The sequence below is a fragment of the Agelaius tricolor genome, unplaced genomic scaffold (genome assembly GCF_023055355.1).
Source record: "Agelaius tricolor isolate 1412-34295 unplaced genomic scaffold, bAgeTri1.0.p SCAF_1, whole genome shotgun sequence".
Classification (NCBI taxonomy): domain Eukaryota; kingdom Metazoa; phylum Chordata; class Aves; order Passeriformes; family Icteridae; genus Agelaius; species Agelaius tricolor.
In genome coordinates, this window is record NW_027269261.1 from 90,042,195 (window position 1) to 90,066,227 (window position 24,033).

The following is a 24,033-nucleotide window of genomic DNA, read 5'->3' on the forward strand; positions in this document are numbered from 1 at the left end:
AAGAATTTTATATGCTGCAGCTTACTGCATTTCCACTACATGAAAGTTTTCTCAGTCTATTACCTTTAGCAGACATATCCTTATCAGCACCTTCTGAGCGAGCGATCATCTCCTCCCCTCTCTGTTTAAGTGTCTCATACACTGGCTGAAGTTTTTCCAGATCCACTGACACATTCTTATTTTCACTGATCTGCTCTTTTATCTTCTCAACCTCTGCTGAGATCGAAGGTGGCTGCCTCAGACGTTCAACTATGCGCTTCAGACTCTCCAGAGTTGGATCTATCTTGTCATGGAACTAGAAGGATGCCACAGGACAGAAGGACATGGCAGACAAATTAGAATATTAAAAAAAAAAACCAAACCAAACAAACTAAAAAATGGCATCTGAAATTATCCTGGAAAAAAGTACTTTACATCTCTATCCAACATATGCATGTGCAAATTGCAATACCTCCCTCTAGACTCTTTCAATTCTAAATTACTAAAATAACCTTGCAAAATGATAGGTTCTCTCAAATTCAAGAACTTTTCTATTAACTTTGGTTTCACTCCTGAGCCACTCCCTCTGAGAGTACTATACCCATGGCAGAATCCGCTTACATTTAGTCCTGTGAAACTCATGTAGTTTGTAGCTTTAGAGAGCCATGGGTTTCTGACTTCATCATTTTAGGAAGATTTGTACTTTACTATTAAAAACATATATTTTCCTGTTAGGACCAACATACTGATATACTACCTCTGATTAGGGCTTTATATGTAAGGTATGTATATGTAAAAAGACATCTGTTAGTGGCCAGGAGGTGCTCGCTAGGGCAGTAAAGGTATGGTACTTTCTGCAACTAAAAGCACACAACAATGTATATACTGTGTTCTTCCATGTTTGACTGAGCCCAGGTAGGTGCTCAGAAACTCAATTACAGCTGTGTTAAAGTGGTTCAGCCTTTGGGATAGGTCCAAAGCTGGCCTTTATTATATGCTTTTGGATGCTTAGAGATTCCTCAATATCTCGCACCACCACGCCCCTTTCAAATGAAAGAAATCAATAAATTGTGGGTGCATTTAATAACTCTCCAGGATCTACAAAAAGCATTCCTGAAAACACTTGGAAAAGATGCAAGAAAGAACACAGCCAAACAAGATTACCTTATGTGAACAAATAGCTACATCCCTTCTATTCAATAGAAGATACACAGGCAATAATTACTTTTTTCCCACCATACGACCCACTTCAAATCTGACTCTGTGACTAACATTAAAGGCCTCAGTGTTTTTGTTAAAAGTATCACACAAGCCAACAAAATGTGTTATGAAATAGTAGCCTTCCCACATTCAAGACTCCCAAGAAACTGATTGTGGTAACAAAACCTAACAAGAGTGATAAAAACTGAAATTAATTTGGCAATATTTGCATCTAATTTTAGGACACAGATCACATTTTTAAGTTGTCAGTGCATTCAGTGGGTCTCCTTGTACCAACTTCAACAAATAAGACAAAGTGTTTTAGAACATAAAAGGAAGAAAATGCAAGTCATTACAATGTCTCATTCTAGCTTCATACATTATGTCCTTCCTTTGATACACAGTGCAATTTAATATAATTTCAAACCTGAAGAGTTAAATAATTACTCTTCAAGGACTGTCTAGACAAACATTGACATAAACATCATAGCAGAGATCTGACAATCCATATTCACATATCTTCATAAAAAAAGATTTTATATAATTACATTCTGTAGGCATTACAATGTTTTGCTTTGCCATCTGTGTATACATTTAAGTATATAAAATGAACCATAAAGTATTGCATAAATAATTCAGTAATTTCTCAACATCTGATTATGTTCTAGGTGTTAGCAAAGAATGCATTTTAATTCTTCCTTTCTGTACTTAGCCAGTACAACATGTTGATGTCTATCACATACAAAACAGGGACTCTAACACTAAATAAATATCTTCATTTTCAAACTGGCAGCTCCACATAAGAGGAGGACTAAACATTTATGACAAAGAAAAAAAGAGGATTTAAATAATCAGGCATATTTCAGAGGTGCTAATAAGGAAGGTGTTTAGATTGACTGAAAGTTTAGAAAGTTTAGTAAATATAAATATATATATATATATATATGTATATATAAAAAAATAAAATATGTCGATAACCACTTCAAAAGCTGGATGATATCTGATGTCATTTAGTTTTGCCTCACATTCTTAAACTCAGCTGCAGGGATAAGGAATATGACATTAATTATAATGACCTGACAAAATTACTTAGAATGTAGAATTGTTAAGGTCTTCAAGGTGTATTTCTTTATTTAGTATTTAAGACCTAAGCAGAATATAGCTCTTATTTCCAGTGAACAGAGAGGAAAAAGGGGAATTTCCTATAAAAACCGCAGTACAGAACAAAGTACTTTTATTCAGGTTTTTGTAGGGGTTTATGTACAAAGTTTTACTGAGTTTCTTTTCTAAATCTGGGGTAGAGGAAAAAATTTCAGTGTGAATTTAATGACAATTAACCCATATTTAACAATACTTAAGAGTTGCTAGAACACAACATTTGACAATACTCTACTGAAGTTCATTTCATAGGCTGATGAAGCTAGAATATGCAGCTTTTGGGGACTTGACCTGAGTTTTATGCTGATGGCATTTTGTGAAGTCTAAATTTCCTGGCAATACTTTTCTGTAGCAGTTTCAGTGCATAATGTTACGTTTTTTGGAGTCTGCAGCAAAGAGCCAATGCCATTACCACTGCTAAACTACCCACTAGTTCCATTGCCTACTGCTAACCACAGCTGCTAATTTCTAGAAATAACTACACCCAAGTTAGTTAACTACACCCAAGTTAGTGAGTTAGCTGATGCTTCATTTGTAAACAAATGTTACTTTTGGTCATTTGATCAAAAGTAACATTTGTTTACAAATGAAGCATCAGCTAGCAACAGGCCAGTAAGTGAAAACAAAAGTGAAAATCAAAGGCCACATTTTTAGACCACTAGTTTTACTTAAGAATTAAGCAGTTTAACATTTTTCAATGGCTGCCAAGTTATAATACTGGCCAATATATAAAATTATAATCCCTCGAGACAGAGAAAAATCAATACCATTAGCAGTGGTATGAACATTCACAGACCATTAGGTTGAAAAATCCAGATGAAACCATAGCTTAGTCTTGATATAACCATGTAAGATGACAATGTGTATTTTTCCATTGAATGAACCCAATTATACTTTAAACCTTAATTGATACCTGGGTACACTGAGAAATGGCTTCATCCAGTGCCAGTGCTCGCTTTTTGACATCTTCCTTAATTTTACTGTACAGGGTGTCAGCTGCCACATATTTCTCTTGGATAGAAAAGCCTTCTCCTGGGCTCAGCTCCAGCAACTGAGGCCCAGTTTTGTTCATCTTATCTATATGAGGCTTGTGCTCAGCAATCAGCTCACGCAGTTGCTATAACAAATGAAACAACTTATCAGTTTCTTACCCTTGCACCACCACATTACAACTGTCCACACTTCCAACACATCCAGCTGGCAAGAAATTCCAAACAAATACCTTTCATCTTAATGTAAAGCAGAAATAAAGTTAATGACTGCTTTGCCAGTGACCATTCCTATTCCAACATAGAACTATGCAGGCATAAAACATCAGAACTAGAGACACACACTGGAAACACTCTGGCAGGACATATGATTACAGGCAAAATATAAGATGTTCATTATGCATATGATGCTAACAACAGACATTGCCCATCATATTTAGTACCTATAATGACAGAAAGGGCAACGATATTCCAGACATGGGCGTCACGCCACCACATATATACTTTTCATGTTGATATTGGTCACATGCTGCAAAGCCTTTCATTGAAGAGCATCACAGAAAGAGGCACCAGCATTGCAAGAAAATTAATTCAAATTATCCTTGATTTAAGAACAGGAAACCAGCACAAGGGAGTGTCAAAGAAATCAGTGAAAAGGGCAAAAGGACAAGCAAGGTGATCAGTAGAGACCTATCAACCTTGTTTATCCATCTCCCTTCTGGCCACAAGACCCCTCTGTCTTTATAACAGCATTATTATTTAACTTACACAATGTTCAACAAGTAATTAGTAAGTGCATTATATTTGATCTCAGCTGTCTACTCCTTCTCATCATCCACCCCAGAAGCAAAAATTGTCCTGAAGACTTTGCAGGGGCTTGTGGAAGTGAAATGTCACAAGGTGTCTTCCAATTTGTATAAGGATTTCAGATTTTTCTTGCTTGCACCCATAGAACTGACAAAAGGGAAAGGGTTTTGTTTGTGTGAGTAGCCCCAGCCTTCCCTCATTTAATTTACTTTCTCATCTCATCCCTCTCTTTTCAGAAAAGTCCCAGTCTTGTGAGAGGCACTGTCCCTCTCAGTGCTGTGAACTCCATGCATTTCTATCCAATAGCTCAGTGCAGGAACATGAGCATGCACTGCTCCTCCCAGCTGAGAGTCTGTGTTAATTAATGAAGACCCAGAAAAGAGCCTATATCAGTCTCAGTGTAAATAAGTTCTCTTCTCTTTACTACAGTCCTTCCCTTAAAAAGGAATCCAGATGCTGGCTTTCTTCCTTGCTCCTCCCCAGAAGAGGGGACATTGAGGAGGCTGGGAAGACAGTGACACAACTCTTCAGTCTCCCAATGACAAAACAGAAATGAAAATAACCCCCCTGACTCTAACTACTTACTTTGAATATAGCTTGATTTGTACACCTTGCCACAAGAAAAATAACGTTGATTAGTTTAGAGGAAGTAAAGGTGATTATAAGAACAGTTTGAAAATTTTTAGAAAATAATTTTGTGTGGTTTATTTTTGAGCACAAAGAGATGATTTGACACAAGGCCAAAAGAGTGCACATTTCTGGGTCTAAACCTTATGCTAAAATACTCTGCCAACAGCTCATTTCAAACCAAACTAACTGCATGTTACTCACATAGAATCAACTCTATGAATTCCACAACTTGGAACAAAGATAGTCAGCAGTAAATAGATCAGAACAGAAACATTAAGTTCTCATTCACATTTGAGAGCTACCTTTTTTTCTTCTTCTTCTTCTTTTTAATAGAACAACAAATTATTTGGTCTTCTCCATGATCTACTATTGGGTAAACAATTCTAGCAAACAATCATTTCAGAGCAGATTACGTGTTAAAAGTGCCTGATATTAATCTTCAATTTAACAAACAAATCTCAGCTAATGGCACAGCCCGGGGAAAATGCAAAAATAGAAGCTCATCTGAAAGGCTTCTTATAGAAGCAGCATGATTAAAGTACATGAGGAACAATCCTGCAAGTAGAGCAAGCATGATATGGTTCACAGTGACTAATCAAGGTAGTTTGTAAAGCTTATGTTATGTAGCTAGTCTTAACAGAACATGTTTGTTATTTCTGGACATAATAGGAAGACAAATGAGTGAACCTGGTGTTTACCAGTACATAAGAGTGGCACATTTCATTAGCTGGTCTCAAAGTAAACAAGACTTTGAAGCCAGGGTTCATGCTATCTAACTTGAGTCACTTAATGGAGGCAGCTGAAACAAAAAAAACACTAGTTACTCCATGCTTAGCAGGGAGAAACAGGTATCTCCAGTGGCCATGCAGGTTTTGCATCTGCTAAAACATGCAGGTTCTTAACCTCAGTGGGTTGCATCTGATTCCATGTGATACTAGCAGTCACCGATGAAACACCTCAATTTTTATCCAAACTGATTATATATCCAAACTGATTATATATCCATGTAAGAGAACCCATACAGTGGCCAGTCTACAACACTGTCACCTCTAGTTTGTGATGCTATGGTAAACAATTATTTAATTATTGCACAACAAACATTCTTCACATGATAAATTACTGGGGGATTGATAGCCAAGCAATCAGTTCTTGGCCCTCTAATTGTTCATCTTTCTTACTCAGCTAAGTTTAGTTTCAATGTTACCAACAAAACAAAAGCTATTTTTTTTATGCATACATAAGATCAGCATATGTCCATATCTGTGTAGAGACTGTACCCCCCTTTTGTTTCTTGCTCCAACATCCCACATCTGTTCTTTCTGTTTCTGTTTTGGTTTGTTCCAGTACTGACATTAATGAGTACTTTTAAATATACATACTTCTTATATAATAACTTTTATGTCTCCAGTTCTCCCAGGACAATGGCAATTATTACCCTTTAGCCCTCTTTTATGCTTACACATCACTTGCTGCCTTCCCCAGACACTCTTGCTTACATGCATAGTTTGGTAAACAGCAGAGACATGACTGAAAATGTATATATACTCTGTATTATTGTTTTAATTATCTTTTTTTCAACAGAAGATTGATATAGTTTTAAGAATTTTGCAGAGTACTCCACAGTTATAAGCAAAATACTTCCTGATATTTAACACTTTCTTTTTCAAAACTAGCCAAACACTTACCCTGTGTTCTTCTTGCTGTTGTTTTAATGTTTCATATTCAAGGGCTGGTGCAGGAAGCTGAGAGATGATCATTTCTGTTTCAGTTAACCATGGCCAAAGCTCTTCATAAGTCTCCCAGAACTGGTTAACTAGGGACTGAGCCCGTTCCAGCTGGAGGTTTCTCTCTGAGTTCATTTGACAGACTTGATCATATTTCTGTAAGAGGCTTTCAATTTTTTTCTGCAAAATAATATTAATTTTTTAAAAGTATGTTTTTCCATGTGTCTCTTACCTTCATTTCCAAACATTCTTTGATAATTTTAGCACCAATTCACAGTGAATAAAATTTCAATTTTGATGTTTCTACAGTATCACTGTTTAAGGTGGACAGAATCAACAATGAGGGAGACCAGAATTTGACAGAGTACTTGCAAAATAATTAGAAAATATTTAACAATACTGATATTTACAAATAACACTTTATTCATAGATTTCTAGTCAAGCTGCAAATGATTTGACCACAGATCTTAGCCCAGCTTCCTTACGACAGACACTTATCTTCAGTGACACTTGGCAGAAGCTAAGTTTTCCACAGCATTTCTGATTCAAAGCAAGAGGAAAAATACACAAAATCTGTTGGGATGTTTAGTTTGGTTTGGTGTTTTTTTGGTGGAGTTTTCTTTTCCACTCTGGCAAGCTAACAGGATATTGTTGCAGCTGTCATTTACAAATTTGCAACAGAAACCACAAAACACTATTTTTCAGGTTAGCCTACATTACTTAATGAGAATGTATTACCATTAATAACATAGATAATAGTGATAGAACTATAAGGCTTATACATTACTAATTTAATGTATTTGGGCATGTAATAATAAATGAAAGTATCAACTAGCTATACTAGCTATATTTTTCCTGCGGAAAACTGCCCATGTTATCATGTTTATGAAATATTACATGTGACAATGCACAGAAATCCTAGCCTTGGAAAAACTACATATAAGCAAGACATTGAATATGAAGAAGCTTTTTTTTTTTCCCCTTTGGCAGAACAAGCTATCCTTTCATTTGTTATGTCTTGCATGTAAATTAAGCATAGAGATGCTATCCAGAGGACAGAACATAACCTTAACACACAGATATACAGTACTTTTGACAAATAAAAATATTTAGCAGAGACTCACACAAAACTGCTCTGCCTTATGACTACAGTTTCATAGGCAGAACACCTCATCTCTTTTAAATTCACTTAAGAGCAAATCAAATTTATTCAGAGATCCTGCAGCAGAACACAATTACTGAAGCATTGTTTTTCATGGATTGGAAGGACTGAATTTACACAAAATACCCAGCCTCACCATAATTTAGCAAAAAATTCCCAACCCCACAACTAATCCTTCCCAAATGCCAACATGAAAAATCCATCCCTACATGTTTGCAGCCCTGACGTTGGGCTCTCTGTGTCTGTGTGTAATAAAAAAAGTCATAAGAATGCACTTCATGGGCTGTGACAGGATGGAATAATCTTGGCAAGCAAGGCCTACATGGAAATCAGCAGAAATGAAAGTAAAGACTCACACTGAGGTGCAGAGCCAGTGAATTTGGCACAGAAATGTTCACACCCAGAGCATCACTGACCCAAAAGAACTTGGAAGATAAACTGCCAGATTTTACACATCAACCCAGATGACTAACACGTCTTTACTCCATCATCTATGGGCTAAAATACTGTTTACTATGGATGAAGATGACAAATGGGGCTCCAAATTAGTGTCAGGCAAAGAAGCAAGTACACAGCGTTTGTTCTCTTGACATCCTGAAGGAAGGAGAGCAATGCACAACAGCATTTCCTCTAGCATTACAATCCTCAGACAGGAAGTGACTGTAATTAATGCTTTTTCATTAGTATTTTAAAAGACACTATAGGAACCCTTCTACTTGTACATTTTCTGCATATCTACCACTGTAGCTGCAATTTAAGGAACTTTACCTTCATCATCTGTTTCTCTTCTTCAGTGCATGTTTTCATGATCTTATCCCCAGATTTAACAAGTTCATCTATAGTATCTTTGTGCCTTAAAATCTCCATGGTAAAAGCCTTGAAACACAATAAAAGTTAGTTAGAATAATATTTTTTTAAAAATAAAGTATTTGGAGCAAAAGCTGGTTTTGAAATGCATTAATTATGATTGGATTGAAAATTAAATCACGCCAGTACATTTTCTAGATGGAGAGTGTGCCGGCCAATAATTAACATGACAGTTGGAAATGCATTTCTTTTACCTTTTGAACTTGCAGCTGAGCAGTGGTCTGGTCTTGCTCAAGCCTAATATCACCCAGAGACATCAGTTTCTTTTCTGTTTCTGCAATCCAGGCAAATTCAGCATCAGCTGCTTGATCAAACTAAATGAGGGAGACAAGAATCAGTTCAGCAGTTCTACAGACATGAAATTAGAATAACAGTTTCAAAAAATTTAAAGAAGATTAAACAGCATATTTTTGAAAATTTAGAAAGATAGCTTCTCAATTTCCATTTGAGAGTTTTATATAAATGAGATACAATGCCCAGCATGGTTCTCAGGGATTGTAATACAAGCAGCTTAATTCATAAGCATGACAAAGCAACAGAAGCAAATACTTCTTTCCAAAGCCTACAGCTCTCTAACAGTCATAAGAAAATAAAAAAGGATGATAATCTCAGAGTTTTAACTAGACTGCCTGTTTTCATTTTGTTCTACTTTTACATGTCTTTTTCATCTCTGTGTTTATTATTACTGCTAGTGTAGGAATTAGCCTGAAACACAGTTGTTTGATGTTACCCTATTAATCTGAAGAGCTGCTTTGGTATTAAATGATCAAGGCAAAACAATCACAGTTCAGATAAGTTAGTGCAACAACCTCACTGAATTTAGCGAAGACAGGATTTCATCCAAATCTAGGCCTCAGATTAAATGCAAAAGTTTTTTTGAGCATTTGGATACAGCAAGTCCTTTTCCTTCTGACTTTTAGATTAACTTCTGACTACAATAGTCAACATTTAAATGTTTCAGAAATTTCCTAAAAGCACTAATATAATGAGAGGAGTTTCTTACTAATTTGCAAAGAAAAGCATGAAATGAAGAATTTGGGGATCTAAGTCTTCTGAAATGTGAGAGCAAATTTTAAAAAACCAAATCATACATTCTCTCTTCAGAACAAGTTTATAGGCATGCATTTTAGCATGCACATGTTGCAGTACTCAACCAGGACAGCTCTGAGCCCAAGCCATAGAGAAATATTACATGGGATGTACCAGATGCCCATTGTAGAAACTAATAAGAATTTATTTAGTGAATTTGTTAAAACTCTGTCCCCTCTCCAAAATGACCTGAACCTTAATATAGCCCTGACTTATTGTGAAAGTCTGTTTAGGTCAGAACCTGCTACTTGTGTTGTTGATGCCCACACTTCCCTCAGAAATCTTCTGAACACTCTCAGTCCCACTTGTCTTTAAAATATGCTGATCTGTGCCTTTATGGCTGTAGTCCATAACAGCCCTGCTCCTTAATATAACTGGAATTCACTTTAGTCACTAACACAGACTTGTCTTAGTGGTTAATCATGAGTCCCACAAAATGAAAGAAACAGTTCTGAGATTTCATTCTTTATGAGTCAATCTTTTTTGGCCTTTATAATTCATTTGTTATGTGAAAGAGCAGAACATTCTTTTTCACTATATGTCATTTCTCATTTAAAGTAACAGAAAGTAAGACTTGTCCTAAATATTGTGACATCCTACTAGAAAGGTATGTTCTGAAATAATCAGTACTGTAAACATTAGCATGAAGCACATGCACCAGTGCTAGTTAAATCCTGGCTTTAGAAACTACAGCTCACAATCAAGATTTTCAGAAGTCTATTTATTTATGACTGAAAGGGAGAAGATGATTTCAAATGTGTTGGATGTACAAACTAACTGCAGTGTGACTTCCTGATACCAAATATTCATGGGTATGTAAGTAATATTGAGGAAATATTTAATAGAAATAACAAAACCAAGACAAGGCACTGAAACTTCCAAGTTAAATTGCATTGAGGAAGGGAAGGACTCGAAACTTAATTTGCTGAAGGTATAGGATTTTCAATTTGTGATGCTTAAAAACAACATTAAGGAATAAAAAGCATAAAATTGGTTCTCTCTGCATCCAAAACTTGAAATATTTTCTTCCCATTACACATGGCAGTTACTTATGAGCCCTCAGCTACACTTGGAGTCACTATAAAATCACCTACTTAATCCCCATCCAGTTTAACCAAGCATAGCTCATTGTGGTACATTTTCTTCTGATCAGGAATGATTGAATTTTGAATATGATGATGCTGTGATTTTCTCCATGAATGCTTTCTAAAGCACTCTCTATGGCTGCTTTAGAGTGAAGAACAGGCAGAATATGACCTTGTGTTTTTACATAGGACTCCTTCACTAGAGCACCCCACCACGGCCTTCACTCTTGATAAACAAAGACTAAACCATGCAGCTGAATTTATCTCTATTATCAGTCTGGGACCATTTTGCCCAGGTAGTTAAAAACCCTGGGCATTGCATTATTCTTCCAGCTTCCATTCATAACATGAAGCTATTCTGCCTAATCATCTGTGTTTCTTGCAGCATTCCTCACCTTGGTCCAGGAACATCTGACACGAAACCCACACTTACTCCTACCAAAGCCTTGTATTCTCAGGAGCTTTGTCCTCCAGCCAAAACTTAATAGTATAGGCACTTCACAAATTGCCACAGGGCAAACTGAAAGAGCACGAGCTTCTCCAAAAATGTTTATTTTGCATAGCTAAATGGGAAGTATCTTACCCTTTGACATTAAGCCACCCAAAACTTATCACAGGATATGGTGTATAGGAGTTTATTGTGATGATGTGCTGAAGTGGAGGTTAGGGGTATGCAGGATGAGAGTGCAATGTGCCCTTCCATTAGCTAGTGGAATAGCAGCTCTGGAATTTTCATGTCTAGATCTGAAACTGCTCAACTTATGCTAGAGGATGCAATGTACTCGTGGAATTCAGAAAATCTGAAGGAGAGCCAATATATAATCTCCTATCTCACCTTATCGCTCACTAAAAAAATAAAATAGAAATCACCCTTCATTTTTGAGACTTAGGTTAATGAGATGAGAAAATATTAATTATCAAACCCCTTAAAAAGAAACCTATAGTTATTTTTAGGCTCAGTTAGAAGAAAATCTGAATTACTGCCTCTTTTAGTCAGCTTTTAGCAAATTTTGAAATTATGACACATGCTTTCTTCTTGTCCTCTTACAACTGTTTAAGGGAACTATACAGCAAAAGGAGAAGTCTCACCAATATTTGTACGTGTGAACTGGAAAACTGTTTCCATAACGCATTTATAAGCTGGCTTAAATATGAGACTACTTAGTGACAAAATTAGGGCCCAGCTCTCAAAGTGTATCCACATATATTTCTATGCATGTAAAGAAACCTCCACATACTAAATAACTCAGGTTTTGCACCCCAAGAAGAAAAGGATAGTGGATATTAATGAAAGGGTTATTTAAATCCTCCACTACAGCTTGAACAAGGTCATCCAGCATTTAATGGTCAAACGTGCAGAGGAGCTAGACAATCAGCAGATGCTAAAAGGTATGGCCAGCCTAGCAATATCAGTGTCACCTCCAGAAAAGTGGCTCAGGATCTTGGCCCACATTTTACTTAACACAACATGATGTACAAAATATGGGCCATGCAGTTCTTAAGCAAACTCCGACTTAAGGAGCCACAGATTACTAACAGCAATTTTAGCTAAAATATTGTTGTTTGCAATCAAACATCAACAAAAAGGGAGACAACTACAACAGAGTACAGACTAACAGATTTCTGGCATTCATATTTTAACACTGGAGTCCCATTTCATTAAATGGGCCTTTTGCTGCTCAAGCATAAGAAACTTTTGGCAACATTATTATACGACAGCTTTTGTTCTAGTACACATGTCCAGAGACTGCTACTGTCCAAAGAACAGTTTTCAGTACCTGCTGGGATCTCAGGAAGGCAGCATCGATCTCATCCACCTTCTGAGAGATGGTGTCACTCACTAATCTGTAACGTTCGTTGTCCTCCGTTATCATCTTGTCCAGCCCCTCTCTGGCCCTCCACGGCACCAGCTCCAGGAAGGCACTGCCAACCTCATTCAGAGTGTCCACTAAGCCTTTGTTGTTCTTTGCTTCTTTCTTCAGCTCCTGTAAAAGGCCATTTGAAACAATTAAAGCATTTAAACATGGCAGTATATGAACAGAACATACAAACTTTGCAGATTTTTCATTCTTTCAACTACTCCATGAGTGCAGAACTGAAATGCTTCCCACACAAAACAAAGGGCTAACTTAGAATCCTTCTTTTCAGCTAAACTGTATTACCTTTTTGATACTGTAAGCTGTTTGACAGAAAGGTAAGTGATCCTTAAGAGAATTTTCCACAGAATTTAACCTAAACATATTTCTCTATTCAGTATGACTGTCTGAAAATTTTCTAAGAATTGTTAGTACTTTGTGAAGCATCCAAAGAAAATAAAACTAATGGATGGTTGTGAACTGCAACTCCATAAGGAACTAAATGAGCAGCAAATGAAATCAGCATGCAATATAGCAAAATATGATGAATTCAAATCATTTCTGCAATGACTGGATTAAATTTCAAGCACACATTCACACAAAGGAACGACCTTTTATCTGTATAAAACTTCCCATCTATTAAAGAAATGTAATAGAATTTTTTTAAGCTTCCACCCTCAACATTTTCTATACCATGCAGCTTACACTCCATAGTTTCTTTTGAAATAGATCTCGTTAAAGAAAATTAGTAATATGTTTAAAATGCTGACACTTTACACAATTTTATCCATGCCACAGCTAAAGAACTAAAATAACTTTGTTTGACAGCCTATGAAGTTTCCCAGTCTTAGGTAGCTCCTCGAATAAAATGAAAATGTTGTTCTCCTCTTGTGCTAAAAATAAACTTCAGCCTAATTTCATAAGTGATCATAACAGATGACTCTGGAAAAAGAGTTTGATTCTTAACTATTGTTACTTTTGTTCAAATGATCTGACACTAAATTTAGTTATTCAAAAAATTATTTCATACCAAGCATAAAGTAACACAAAACCTCACTGAATCACAGAACAGTAAATCATTCACAGGTTCTAAACCTACTTTTTGTCTTTCTTGTACTTGGCTTAATTCTTCACCCTTTGGTATTTGACTTTCATATGAGAGTAACTCCATCTCTACTTCATCAAGCCATTTGCAGAGTTCCTCATGAGTTGAGTGCAGTTGGCCTGCAAGCTGCAGAGCCTGCTCCAAAGTCTTGGATACATCAGAACTTAATTTTGTAATATCTTTGTATCTCGCTTTAATGCCTTCCAGTTTATCTTGAACAATTACAACTTCATCACCTAAAATATTAAAGGAATGTTATTTCCCATGATCACAAATATTAAAAAAAACAAAACCAAAAACAAAACCACCACCACAACTAAAAAACTAAAATCCCAAACTCTGCATATTACAGAAAACTCAGTATTTAATTTATAAAATAACCCAAACAAGGTGACAAGGCCAATCTTCAACTATTGTAAATTATCCTACCATCACTACCCACAGAAGTACAAAGTTTACCTCAGTTCAGGATCAGTCCTTCTGTCTTTTTTCTGTTTTACCAAACTATTACAAAGTAAGGAGTTAAATCCAATTTTAAACAGAAATGTTCTTATTGAAAAAAATCCACCTTTAAATTCACAATACTTCTTATAAAGGCCAAATAAAAGATATAAAAGTGTTACTGAAAATGTAAAGAACAAAAAAAAAATTATCTACATATTACTAAGTAGACTTTCAATTACACTAGATTTTGACATCACAATCCACCCTCATTGCTGTCCATTTGAAACACAACTCAAAAGGCTAAAAGAAAAACAATGCATAGAAATGTATTAGCCATAATATTAGATATGTTCAGATTTCATCATAGAATATGTGTAATGTCAAAGTTTGGAACAGAAAAGGATAATACCACCCTGCACTAACATATGTACGTCTCAAAGGGTTCAAGAACTTTATAAGTGTAGGAAAATCTGGACAGATGTTGATCTACAGAACAGACACATTGTGTATAACTGGAATGCAACGTTTCCCACAGTATTGGCTCCCATGGCTGAAGCTTTCCCCTTGCAGTAATAGGTAGTCTAACATCTTGTTCATCTGTGGATGCCTGCAGGGAATTTACTGTGTCCACTGCCAAACATCCCTCCATTATGAGTAATGTCCATAACTCACTATTAGGAATGGAATGCAGGTTCACTAGAATAATTTTCCACTTAAAATAATATAAGGATTCAAGGGCTAAATTCTCTGCAGGCAAAAAAGGCCTTTTGCTCACTCACTTTAAAAGTAAAATTGGCCCCAAAACATAGTCTAGGTTGACCTCAAACCTTATTAAAACAAACAACTATGATTGCTTTAACCAGTAAATATGAACCATATTTACAAGCTTCACTTTAATTTTCTTAGGCAAGTACAAGGAAAAAAAGTATGACAAATTATAGTTTTATGTAAGTTCTCACCTGTTGTTTGCTTGAGAAGCTCTAAGCCATTTTGTATAGCCAAATCAACATTTTGTTTTCTAAGAAGAATCTCTTCCTGAAGATCCTATGAATAAAGGTCATTTATGTTAGCACAGACCTAAAAAAATATATTATTTTTATTTAGAATAAGCATACTGACATTTTAAACAAAATACAGTGATGAAAATAAATGATGTATGGGGATATAAATGAAATTAAAAACATGAATTAAATAAGAAATGAACAGAAATCAAAATACCAGTAGTTCAGTGTGCTGTTTCTCAAGCAATTCTGTGTTGCAGTCTTGGACTGACAATTTGTTCAGTTTATCATGGATTTCATTCAGCCAGTTCATCAATTCAACTTCGTCCTCCCCAAAAATCTGAGCATTGCTGTAAGCTTGCTGGAGAAGTTCAGACCTGCTGTTGCTCTTCTCTTGAATCTCAATGTATCGTGCCTGAGCAGAATCTAGCTTTTCCTGCACCATATCTTTATCTTCCCTGGAGCTCATAGTCTTTAGAGACTGACCAGCACTAATGGCCTGATGCAAACTCTTATTGTGAGCTAGGACATCATCTTCTAGGGCCTATATATTAGTGTCAATAATGAAGAATAATGGAAAAGAAAATCAGAAAAACATAAAATAAATTTAAGTGGAACTCAAGAAAAATTGAACAAAAAAAAGGACATATTGTCAACATAAATGTATAAAACTTAAATTACAAGGGAAAAACATGAAACAATATGGTGAAATGAGTACAGTGCAACAGCTCTGCCAGCTTTACAGAAGCATCTAAAAAGAATGACCAAAGCAAGTGAGTGGTTTGTATCTTACTTTATGCTGAGCAATCTGCTGCTGCAGTTTGGAGGCCTGTGTCCCAATGGGTTCTGCATTTGCAAGTCTCTTCTCTGTGGCTGTCAGCCACTCCACCAGTGGCTCCAGAGCTTCATGGAACTGCTGCGCTACCACCGAGATGCCTTCCAGCTGACGGTTCCTACCAATGCACCAAGGGAAGGGTTACCTTTTGTGATGAAGTGAGTATCAAACAGTTTTAATAAAGAAAAAAGTCCCTTGAATCCTTTGAAAAACACTCCAGAAATAACTCAATCTCATTGCAGGAACGGGTCACCAAATGAAACAGACATATATCCATGATACTTAGTGAAAAGCAAGGTAAAGTAAAAATCAAATAAAATTAAAAACAAACAAACACCTCTAAGGCATTTGGTTAATATACCAGTTTTGAAAATAAAAATAATATCACTTTACTAATATACTTTTTGCTAAAAATAATCTAGCCCTCAATTCAGCAAAACATTGTTTTATCACCAGTTAAGATAGTTCTCAAGTTTCCAGCTGTCTTAAAGCATAAAGTTACATTCCCTTGACTATTATACATGTTTTAAAGTTAGGCAAAGGCTTTACTGAACCAGAATGCTTCCTCAGTGCTGTAAAATATCTTTAAACATTTTTTCAATGGTGACAACAGAATTATTTGGTTCTAAATTTGCCTCTCTTGTCCTGGATAAAAGCTCTCAATAAAGTTAGTGAGACAACATTAATAAAGCACAGAGACTTGACCTCCCAAACAGAAAAGTAGTATCTAAAACATTCCTGATTCAGTTTATTACATGTCAGAGAAGACTCTTGATTACAGCAAAGTCTTCTCTATAAGCAGTGCTGAACAAATGTCATTCAAGCAGACTTTTAGGAGAGATTTGTTCTACATGAAAACATCACAATAACGTTCTTCAAATGAGGATCTCATTCCAGATAAAAGCTACATTTATATGTGTTTTCCAAGGCTTATAAACAAGGTAAGACTTGACAAATTTAGCCATGGAACACTCTGTGGGGTACTCTACATAGTTTTCAAAATCATCTTCAAATTCCTTCTTCATTTCTAGAGACCAGCCAAAGAACAATGGAGACAAGCTTGCAGATAATGATGGCTTGGAAAAAGCTGTAATTTCATTTGTAATTAGATATCACCAGACTGGGAGGATATTATTAAATTAAACATTATATTAACATTTACCCCAGCTAATGAGTCAGATTCCTTCAATAAAAAAGAAGAAAAAAAAAGGAAATAATGATCTATTAGCGGTTGACTAATTAAATAATCCTATTATTAGTATGAGGTAACAAAACAGGTTCAGCTAAAGAGAGGCTACCAGAAGGAACAGAAGACAGCAGAAGTGAGGTGAGTTCAATGCTACTCTAAGTCCCAACTAAACCTTTTGATCTTCACTGCAAAGCTTCACTGTGCACTTTAAATTTTTCCTCAACTTCCCAAGTCCTCTCTTACTCTCAATTATAGGCCTTTTTCCAAGCTGTCTCATACAGCCTTCTCTCTACTCTGAAAAAGACTGTCCTTCTCAAATCCCCACCCAGAAAACATGTTGACTAACCCTTTCAACACAGAGTTATTCAAAGACACTTTCCAGTTCCTAATTTACAGGTGTTTTATCCATTGACAACAACTTGTAAATGTAAGTCTGTGTTTACACAGATGCTATGTGCATGGACTTGGTTTGATTTTTTTCCAATTAGAACTTGAAGTGGACCTCAATGTCTTTTAAGAGATAGAATATATAATATATATATATATTCTATCTCTTTTATATATATATATATATGCTAAAATACATATATCTATATACTTTAAAGGTCCTTTTTTTTCTTGAAAACTAAGGGAGCTCAGCACCTTGCATACATCTGCAACTGACATTATGATGACCTCTGAGTTGCAGAGTGCAAATGTCTAGTTTATCCAGACCTCTGCATAAACTAATTTTGCAGATAATATTTAAGAAAAAGGAAAGAATTGCAGCAATTTCTTCTTTGTAGCAATTCAGGACTTTGAAGTTCCAACAGAATATCATTATTACTTGTTGGGTGTAAAATTTGCACTTGATTCTATTGCAAAACCGGTTCTTGCCTCAAAACACTTGCATTCTAATTAATTAGCAGAGATAATTAATTAAAATTGTTCAGAAGATACATATGTGGCTAATCCTAGCAGATTATCACAAAGGACTAAACATTTTTTAAAGAGCTTTTTGTCTCTTCCGGTCACTTTTCTCCACTTTTCCCTCAGAGGACTCATTATATCAACATCAAGACGCAAAGCCATAATGCAATAAAAAGCATGGTAGTGCTTCACAGTATGGAGTTCCACATGCTGCTTCTAAACATCCATCACATGCTATGTCTACATTTTTCAAACCCATGGAAGAATTTCAAGTACCTTGTTTCAGCTTTACTGAGCAAGGCATCCCATCGGCTGTCCAGGAAACTCAGCTGTTTCAGGATCTTCACTCTATCAGCAGGCTCTGCTGACTCCGCAATTTTCTCCCCTTCGCGCTTGATTGCCTCAACAGTTGGTTTGCGGTCATCCAGCAGCCTCTGCAGGAGCTGCAGAGAGAGCAATCCAGCAGCAGGTTATTAAGAAATATTGCAATAATGCAAACAGTAGACTTCTTGAAAAGCCCTTAAAACAAAACAAAAAAAACCCAACACCAAAAACTAAATCATAATGCCTATATTGTGATAAAAATGCGAACGAAGCCAATCAAAGAGACACACATAACACACACATCAACTCCTTCCCTGACCAATACAGGCTCATTTTAGTTTCTCAGTTGTTTTCCCAAGTACACTGGAGTTTCATGAAGCCCAAACAACAACCCTGGTTTCTCTGAGGTAAGGATGTGTGGCAGCCCAAAAAGTGAACACATAGAGGACAAAGTTCTACATAACACTCCTGGGGGAATCCAGCTATCTAGAACTAAGTTACATTTTATAGGAACATTTATGGGAAAACTGCATGCCCTGCCAGATTTGGCTTCACAGAGGTAATTCGGATACATAGACAGATGGGAAAATGGATACTAAAACTATTGTATAATCAACTCATCACTTATATGAGATACAGTTGAGTTCACCAATCTAGTGTAGTACATTAACTTCTCTGTGAAGAATAAAATGTGCCTCTGTCTGCAATCCTCCCTTCCTCCATTCCCTAGGTGCCTTTGGACACATTAACATTTTGCCACTGCAGGTATCCCAGGACAACAACCTGTACTGGCCATAACTTTATATTAAATCCCTGGGTGGCAGTGGGCCACACTGCATGAATTGTATGTTTTATTAGCTACATTATCATTCTTTTTTCTATAACCACTATTAAAATATGACAAAGTTGATGACCCTGATAGAGTTTCTACATTAGCACAGGCCACTTCCCAATGGGATTCCAACTAATTACCAACAGTGATCACATGAAGATCAAGAGCCAAGGATTTAAGTCCGTAATCTGCAACCTTATCTTATCTCTAGTAGTAGAGTAAAAATTTACTAGGCTTTATTTCCTACCTTTCAAATGGCCAAATACTGGATTTTGTGCTTTCTCTCTTTCCAATGGATCTTTAACATCCTTTCTAGATAATGTTAATAAACCAGAGCTCAGACTGCACAGTATCACTCTGTCTTACATCCAAGAAGATGAGCACTCCTCCCAAGCCTTGACAAAGTCTTGAGTTTTGAACAGATGGCTCCTTTAAACACCTCAGCACACCCCAGTGTAATATAATACACTTGAATAGATATTATGATTGCCAAAGACTGGGAATTTATTCTCATTGGTCCAGTGGAAGGAGATTCTGAAACCATTTCACTTACCTTCTGTTCTTGTATTTGGGCCTTGACAACTTTGAATTCAGCAGATGGTGGTTTCTGATTAGCCACAAGATCTTCTGTATCAATGAGCCAGCTAAGCAGAGATTCAAGGGCATCCTGAAATCTCCCACAGTGGAGGAGGGCTTCCTGCAATTGTGCAGCACGCTGGGCAACCTGAAAAACAGCAGAGGATCTCACCTATTCTTTTTATTTCTGTGAAATAATTAGTCAAAATATTTAGAACAGCTGTCAATATCACTAATAAATACTATTGTTTTTATAACTATTCATAACAGCACTATGTCACAATTCAGCATGAATCAAATTCATGAATTGGGGCTGGAGACATCCAATGAAAAGAATAGACTGACTCCCAGTAAATCAGCCTGCTCTAGTCATTCCTTACAAGTTACTCCAGCTTTATGTAGCTACAGTATTATGAAATATACTGATGGGATGTTTGCATTTCAGATGGTCTTTACTTTCCTTATAGAAAGAATGAGCCAGGATTTCAAAGTAACAGCTCTTAATAAGGCCCAATAATACCATCAATGAGAAATAAAAATAGGAAAGGAGAAGGCAAATATGTGAACCACAGGTATATCTGGTTCTGCTGCATCACTCTTTCAGGAATAGAGTAGAAGATGAGCACCATTTTTACTCCCCACCCTTTCCATTTCCAACAGCAGCTACGGCTGAAGGAAGACTTCTGAAAAGTACAGAAAAACATCTACAGCCAGTTTTTCAAAGCAGTGCTACTTTCTGATGTCTCAAGCAATACAATCCTTAATGTGCTGTAAAGGAAACATTCCACCAGTCACACAAAGCTGGGCTGTATCATTGCTCTGTGCAGGTACAACAGGGTACACAGAGCAAATACAACAAGCTAAAAAAACATGCAAACAATGACTGAAAGTGGGACTGGATCTCCAGGGATCTCTTCCAACCCCAATTTCATGATTCTGTGAGTCCTTCCTGAATAAAAATCTAGAACAGACCTAGAGAAAGTTTGGCAAAACCTTATAAATGACAGCAACACCTCTGGCTTTTAGCAATATAAATCTTATCCTTAGAATTACAAAAAAAGTGATTGTGTAAAGCAAATATAATTCATATTCTTAGTGAATGTTTAATTTCCTGTATTTTGAAAGACATCAGCAAGCAAATAATCAAAAGGCAGAACACAATAAAAGCAGGACAGTATAGAAGATAATAACCTTCTTATTAAGAGTCTTCCATCGGGTGTTGACATCTTCAAGGTCGTGTTCAAGGTTTTCTGTGCTGGTACTTTTAGCAGCACTCTGAATAAGGCCCTGACCCAACCAATTTACTTCCTGTTGTTTTACTTGTAAGGGTTCAACTTCTTCTTTCTGGAATACCTGCAGTTGAAACCCAAGACAGACATGAAACATGGTAACTTCAGTCATAAAATGTGTATGATGTTTACATGACAGTATGCAACAAAAACGTTACTTAAAACTGGTGTCTAGGAGAAAGGAAGCCATTCCTTGTCAGGACCTTCCTAAGAAACCATTAATAAATCTAAACAGAATAGACTCAATCTAAACAGAGTAAATTCAATGCATCATAGAAGGGGAAATGGCATACATTTCCATGAGTAGTTTTAGATAGGAAGGAAAAGAACAGAGAAAAACAGAGGTGGTGAAACTTTAGGGGGTTGAAAAAAGAAAACTTCTGATAGAGGGGAAAAAAAAAAGACTGGACAAATTTATCTGTTTAATTATCTATCTATAAAATCTAACAAAAAATGGCACAGACCAAGAGAGACAAGTGGGCATTTTTCCAAAATAGAACTAAACCCAAAGTTTTAAGTCAAAGAAACAGTGAAGGAAGAGATATATTAAGATCTGTTAAGGAAATTATAATGGTAACAAGTGAGGAGGAGGCACTACGGATGCTGTTGAAACAATATCCCGGCAGACACCCAGGAAAATGGGCTTTCATTCAAAGGATGCTCTTGCTAATTGCCAAGGCTTTGACCGTGCCCAACAACAGTTTGAACAGTTTTGTGTTTGCTTTATTTTACTCCTGCAGGTATTTGGGCTTTTTCAGAGCCAGATTATTACCATTAGCAACAGCAATGTAAATCTCCATTTGTATTCAGCAGCATTAAGCTGCACTGACACAAGTGTCAATGAGATCAGAAAATGGCCTGAAGCCCCTGAATTAATTACACAGGCCAGTGAAAAATAACCAATGAATAAACAATGCTAAAGAATGCTCAACTTTTGACCCTAAATCCTTCAATTTCTATAGCAGCATTCAGTAACAGTTTTGGTGTACACTTAGTGCATTCAAAGCAACCTTTCTCAGCATCCTGAAAAAGCAGAGATCACTCTGAATGTACCAGCAACTCTCCTCTTTTGCAACAAACACACTGTGGCAAGTGATTGCTTTTAAAGCTGCAGACCTCAGGTGGCTGAGCACACTTCCACCAGCTTGACAAGTTAATCTAGAGCTACTGCAAGTACACTAAACATGAGGGGTAAAATAAATTAAGCATCCCTAAGAGATTTGTCCTACAGACAAAAAAAAAAAAAAACAACTAAAAACTCTATGACTGTGGTTACATGAAAACTGAGAGCGTGCAATGAGTTGGCTGTTTCTAAAAGAAGGAAAATGCATGTGTTTTTCTTGACTGTAGGGTAAGGAGGAGGCAGAATAATATTTCAACACAGAATCAATAAAAAATTCTTCTTTTATGTGCTATGAAGTCCCATCGTTTGAGAACAACGTCCTACCACAGAGAGGACTGATCTACATAATCTGCCCTTTAAAAATGCACACATTCTTTGTGGAGAGAAGCTTAAAATAAATTACAATTATTGCTGAGGCTAAAGTTTACCAGAACAACTTAGCAACAAAGCTTGAAGTATCTCAGATTTCAACCAGAGTGGGAAGAAAAAAATTACAGACCCGGCAAACACCCTTTCCTTATTACAAAGCTTCCCTTACTCTCTTACCTCACCCAGCACTCACAAAGCACTGCAAGATCCTGCGCTTGTAAAATACTACTGTAACGTCAGATCTGCTTTCTGGCACACAAATGCAAAAGGCATCTTTCAGAAGAGGCGGTGAGCCTTTAATCTGCCTGCTTTGGAAACCACAACCATCTGATACTGTTGCTTGTACCTCGATGAGTAAGGCTGCTCAGAACACATGGCCGCGGCTGCCCTGGAACGGCACAGCCCGCGACCGCACTCGGGGCAGGCACCGAGCACCAGGACAGAGCACGGCGGAGCCATTCCAGGTCGGGAGCAACAGGCACCAGCTGGGCAGTAACAACCCTGCTCCAAACAGCTGGAGTGACAACCACGCCCTCAGACTTTGCCCCCAGTTCATTTCCCACACTGACTATTTCACCCATTTTGGACGCCCTGCATGCAAATGGCACTGATCACTGCATCTGCCTAATTAATAATTTTTTTAAAGTTACGATTTTGCAATGATGGCAAGACTTAAGAGTTTTAAACAAACATCTTTATGGTTACACTACAACTATTTCATAAACCTATGGATTTTTTTTCTAGTTACCTTGTTGGACAAGAGGCCATTGCAGACTGTATCCAAGGTGTCTTGGATGCCAGTAGTCCAGATATTGCCTTTATTTCTCTCTGAGAAAACTTTTGAACAGTTTACAGTGCTATCTAATTCAAGCTGTTGAACAGAAAATGCCATTTCATTTGAGCCTGTACATACTACACTGCATTCCTCTGTATCAGATAAAAGTTCATATTTTGCGAAATCCAAGTCACTGGTATTTACAGCAGCATTAGTGTAATAAACATCTACATGAAGAGATATATCATCCACATAATCCTCCTCTACTGTTGTGACTTGCATTTTAGTTTTTTCATGAACTTCATATGCATTTTCCACTTCATTTTTGTCAGGGGTAATACTTCTTCCATCACCTTGAAGAGGATCTTCATGTGACAGAATTTGCTCTTTGAAACCTTGTAAGTGGGAGCATTTCCCCTCCATCTCTTCCTCATCACTCTCACATGTCTGGGCATTGTTTTGTTTTACTTTTCCAGAGGGTAAAATGTCATGCAAAGCCAGTCTGCAGTTTTCCTTGACAGGGAGACTCATGCTTGCAAGCAGTGGGGTTTGCTGCTCTCTGCAAATTGCTGGGATATATGGTGTGAACTGACCTACTACATGGATGTCTTCTGCAGAAGACACACTTCGTATTTGAGTTTGCTCCCCTGCTAAAGGTGTATCTTGTTTATCTTCCCTTTCTGTTGGAGGGCTGCATAAACCAGAATCATCCTCTT

The 24,033-nt window shown here is 36.8% G+C and overlaps 1 protein-coding gene across 23 annotated transcripts in view; it reads right to left on the reverse strand.

Moving 5' to 3' along the window:
* The window catches only part of LOC139597438 (dystonin-like), a 291,384-nt gene that overhangs the window by 44,010 nt on the left and 223,341 nt on the right, over nt 1-24,033 (reverse strand). For 17 of the 23 annotated variants that reach the window (XM_071442832.1, XM_071442802.1, XM_071442793.1 and 14 more), the window contains 13 exons: nt 20,953-21,114; nt 19,739-19,909; nt 18,306-18,472; nt 15,890-16,049; nt 15,314-15,640; nt 15,055-15,139; nt 13,646-13,887; nt 12,469-12,675; nt 8,711-8,830; nt 8,418-8,525; nt 6,449-6,667; nt 3,251-3,454; nt 64-295 (listed from right to left, as the gene is read on the reverse strand). In XM_071442832.1, the coding sequence (XP_071298933.1) occupies nt 64-295; nt 3,251-3,454; nt 6,449-6,667; nt 8,418-8,525; nt 8,711-8,830; nt 12,469-12,675; nt 13,646-13,887; nt 15,055-15,139; nt 15,314-15,640; nt 15,890-16,049; nt 18,306-18,472; nt 19,739-19,909; nt 20,953-21,114 (2,404 nt within the window). The remainder of the gene's footprint in view (nt 1-63; nt 296-3,250; nt 3,455-6,448; nt 6,668-8,417; nt 8,526-8,710; nt 8,831-12,468; nt 12,676-13,645; nt 13,888-15,054; nt 15,140-15,313; nt 15,641-15,889; nt 16,050-18,305; nt 18,473-19,738; nt 19,910-20,952; nt 21,115-24,033) is intronic. The other 6 variants (XM_071442963.1, XM_071442898.1, XM_071442888.1 and 3 more) reach the window with 1 other exon arrangement.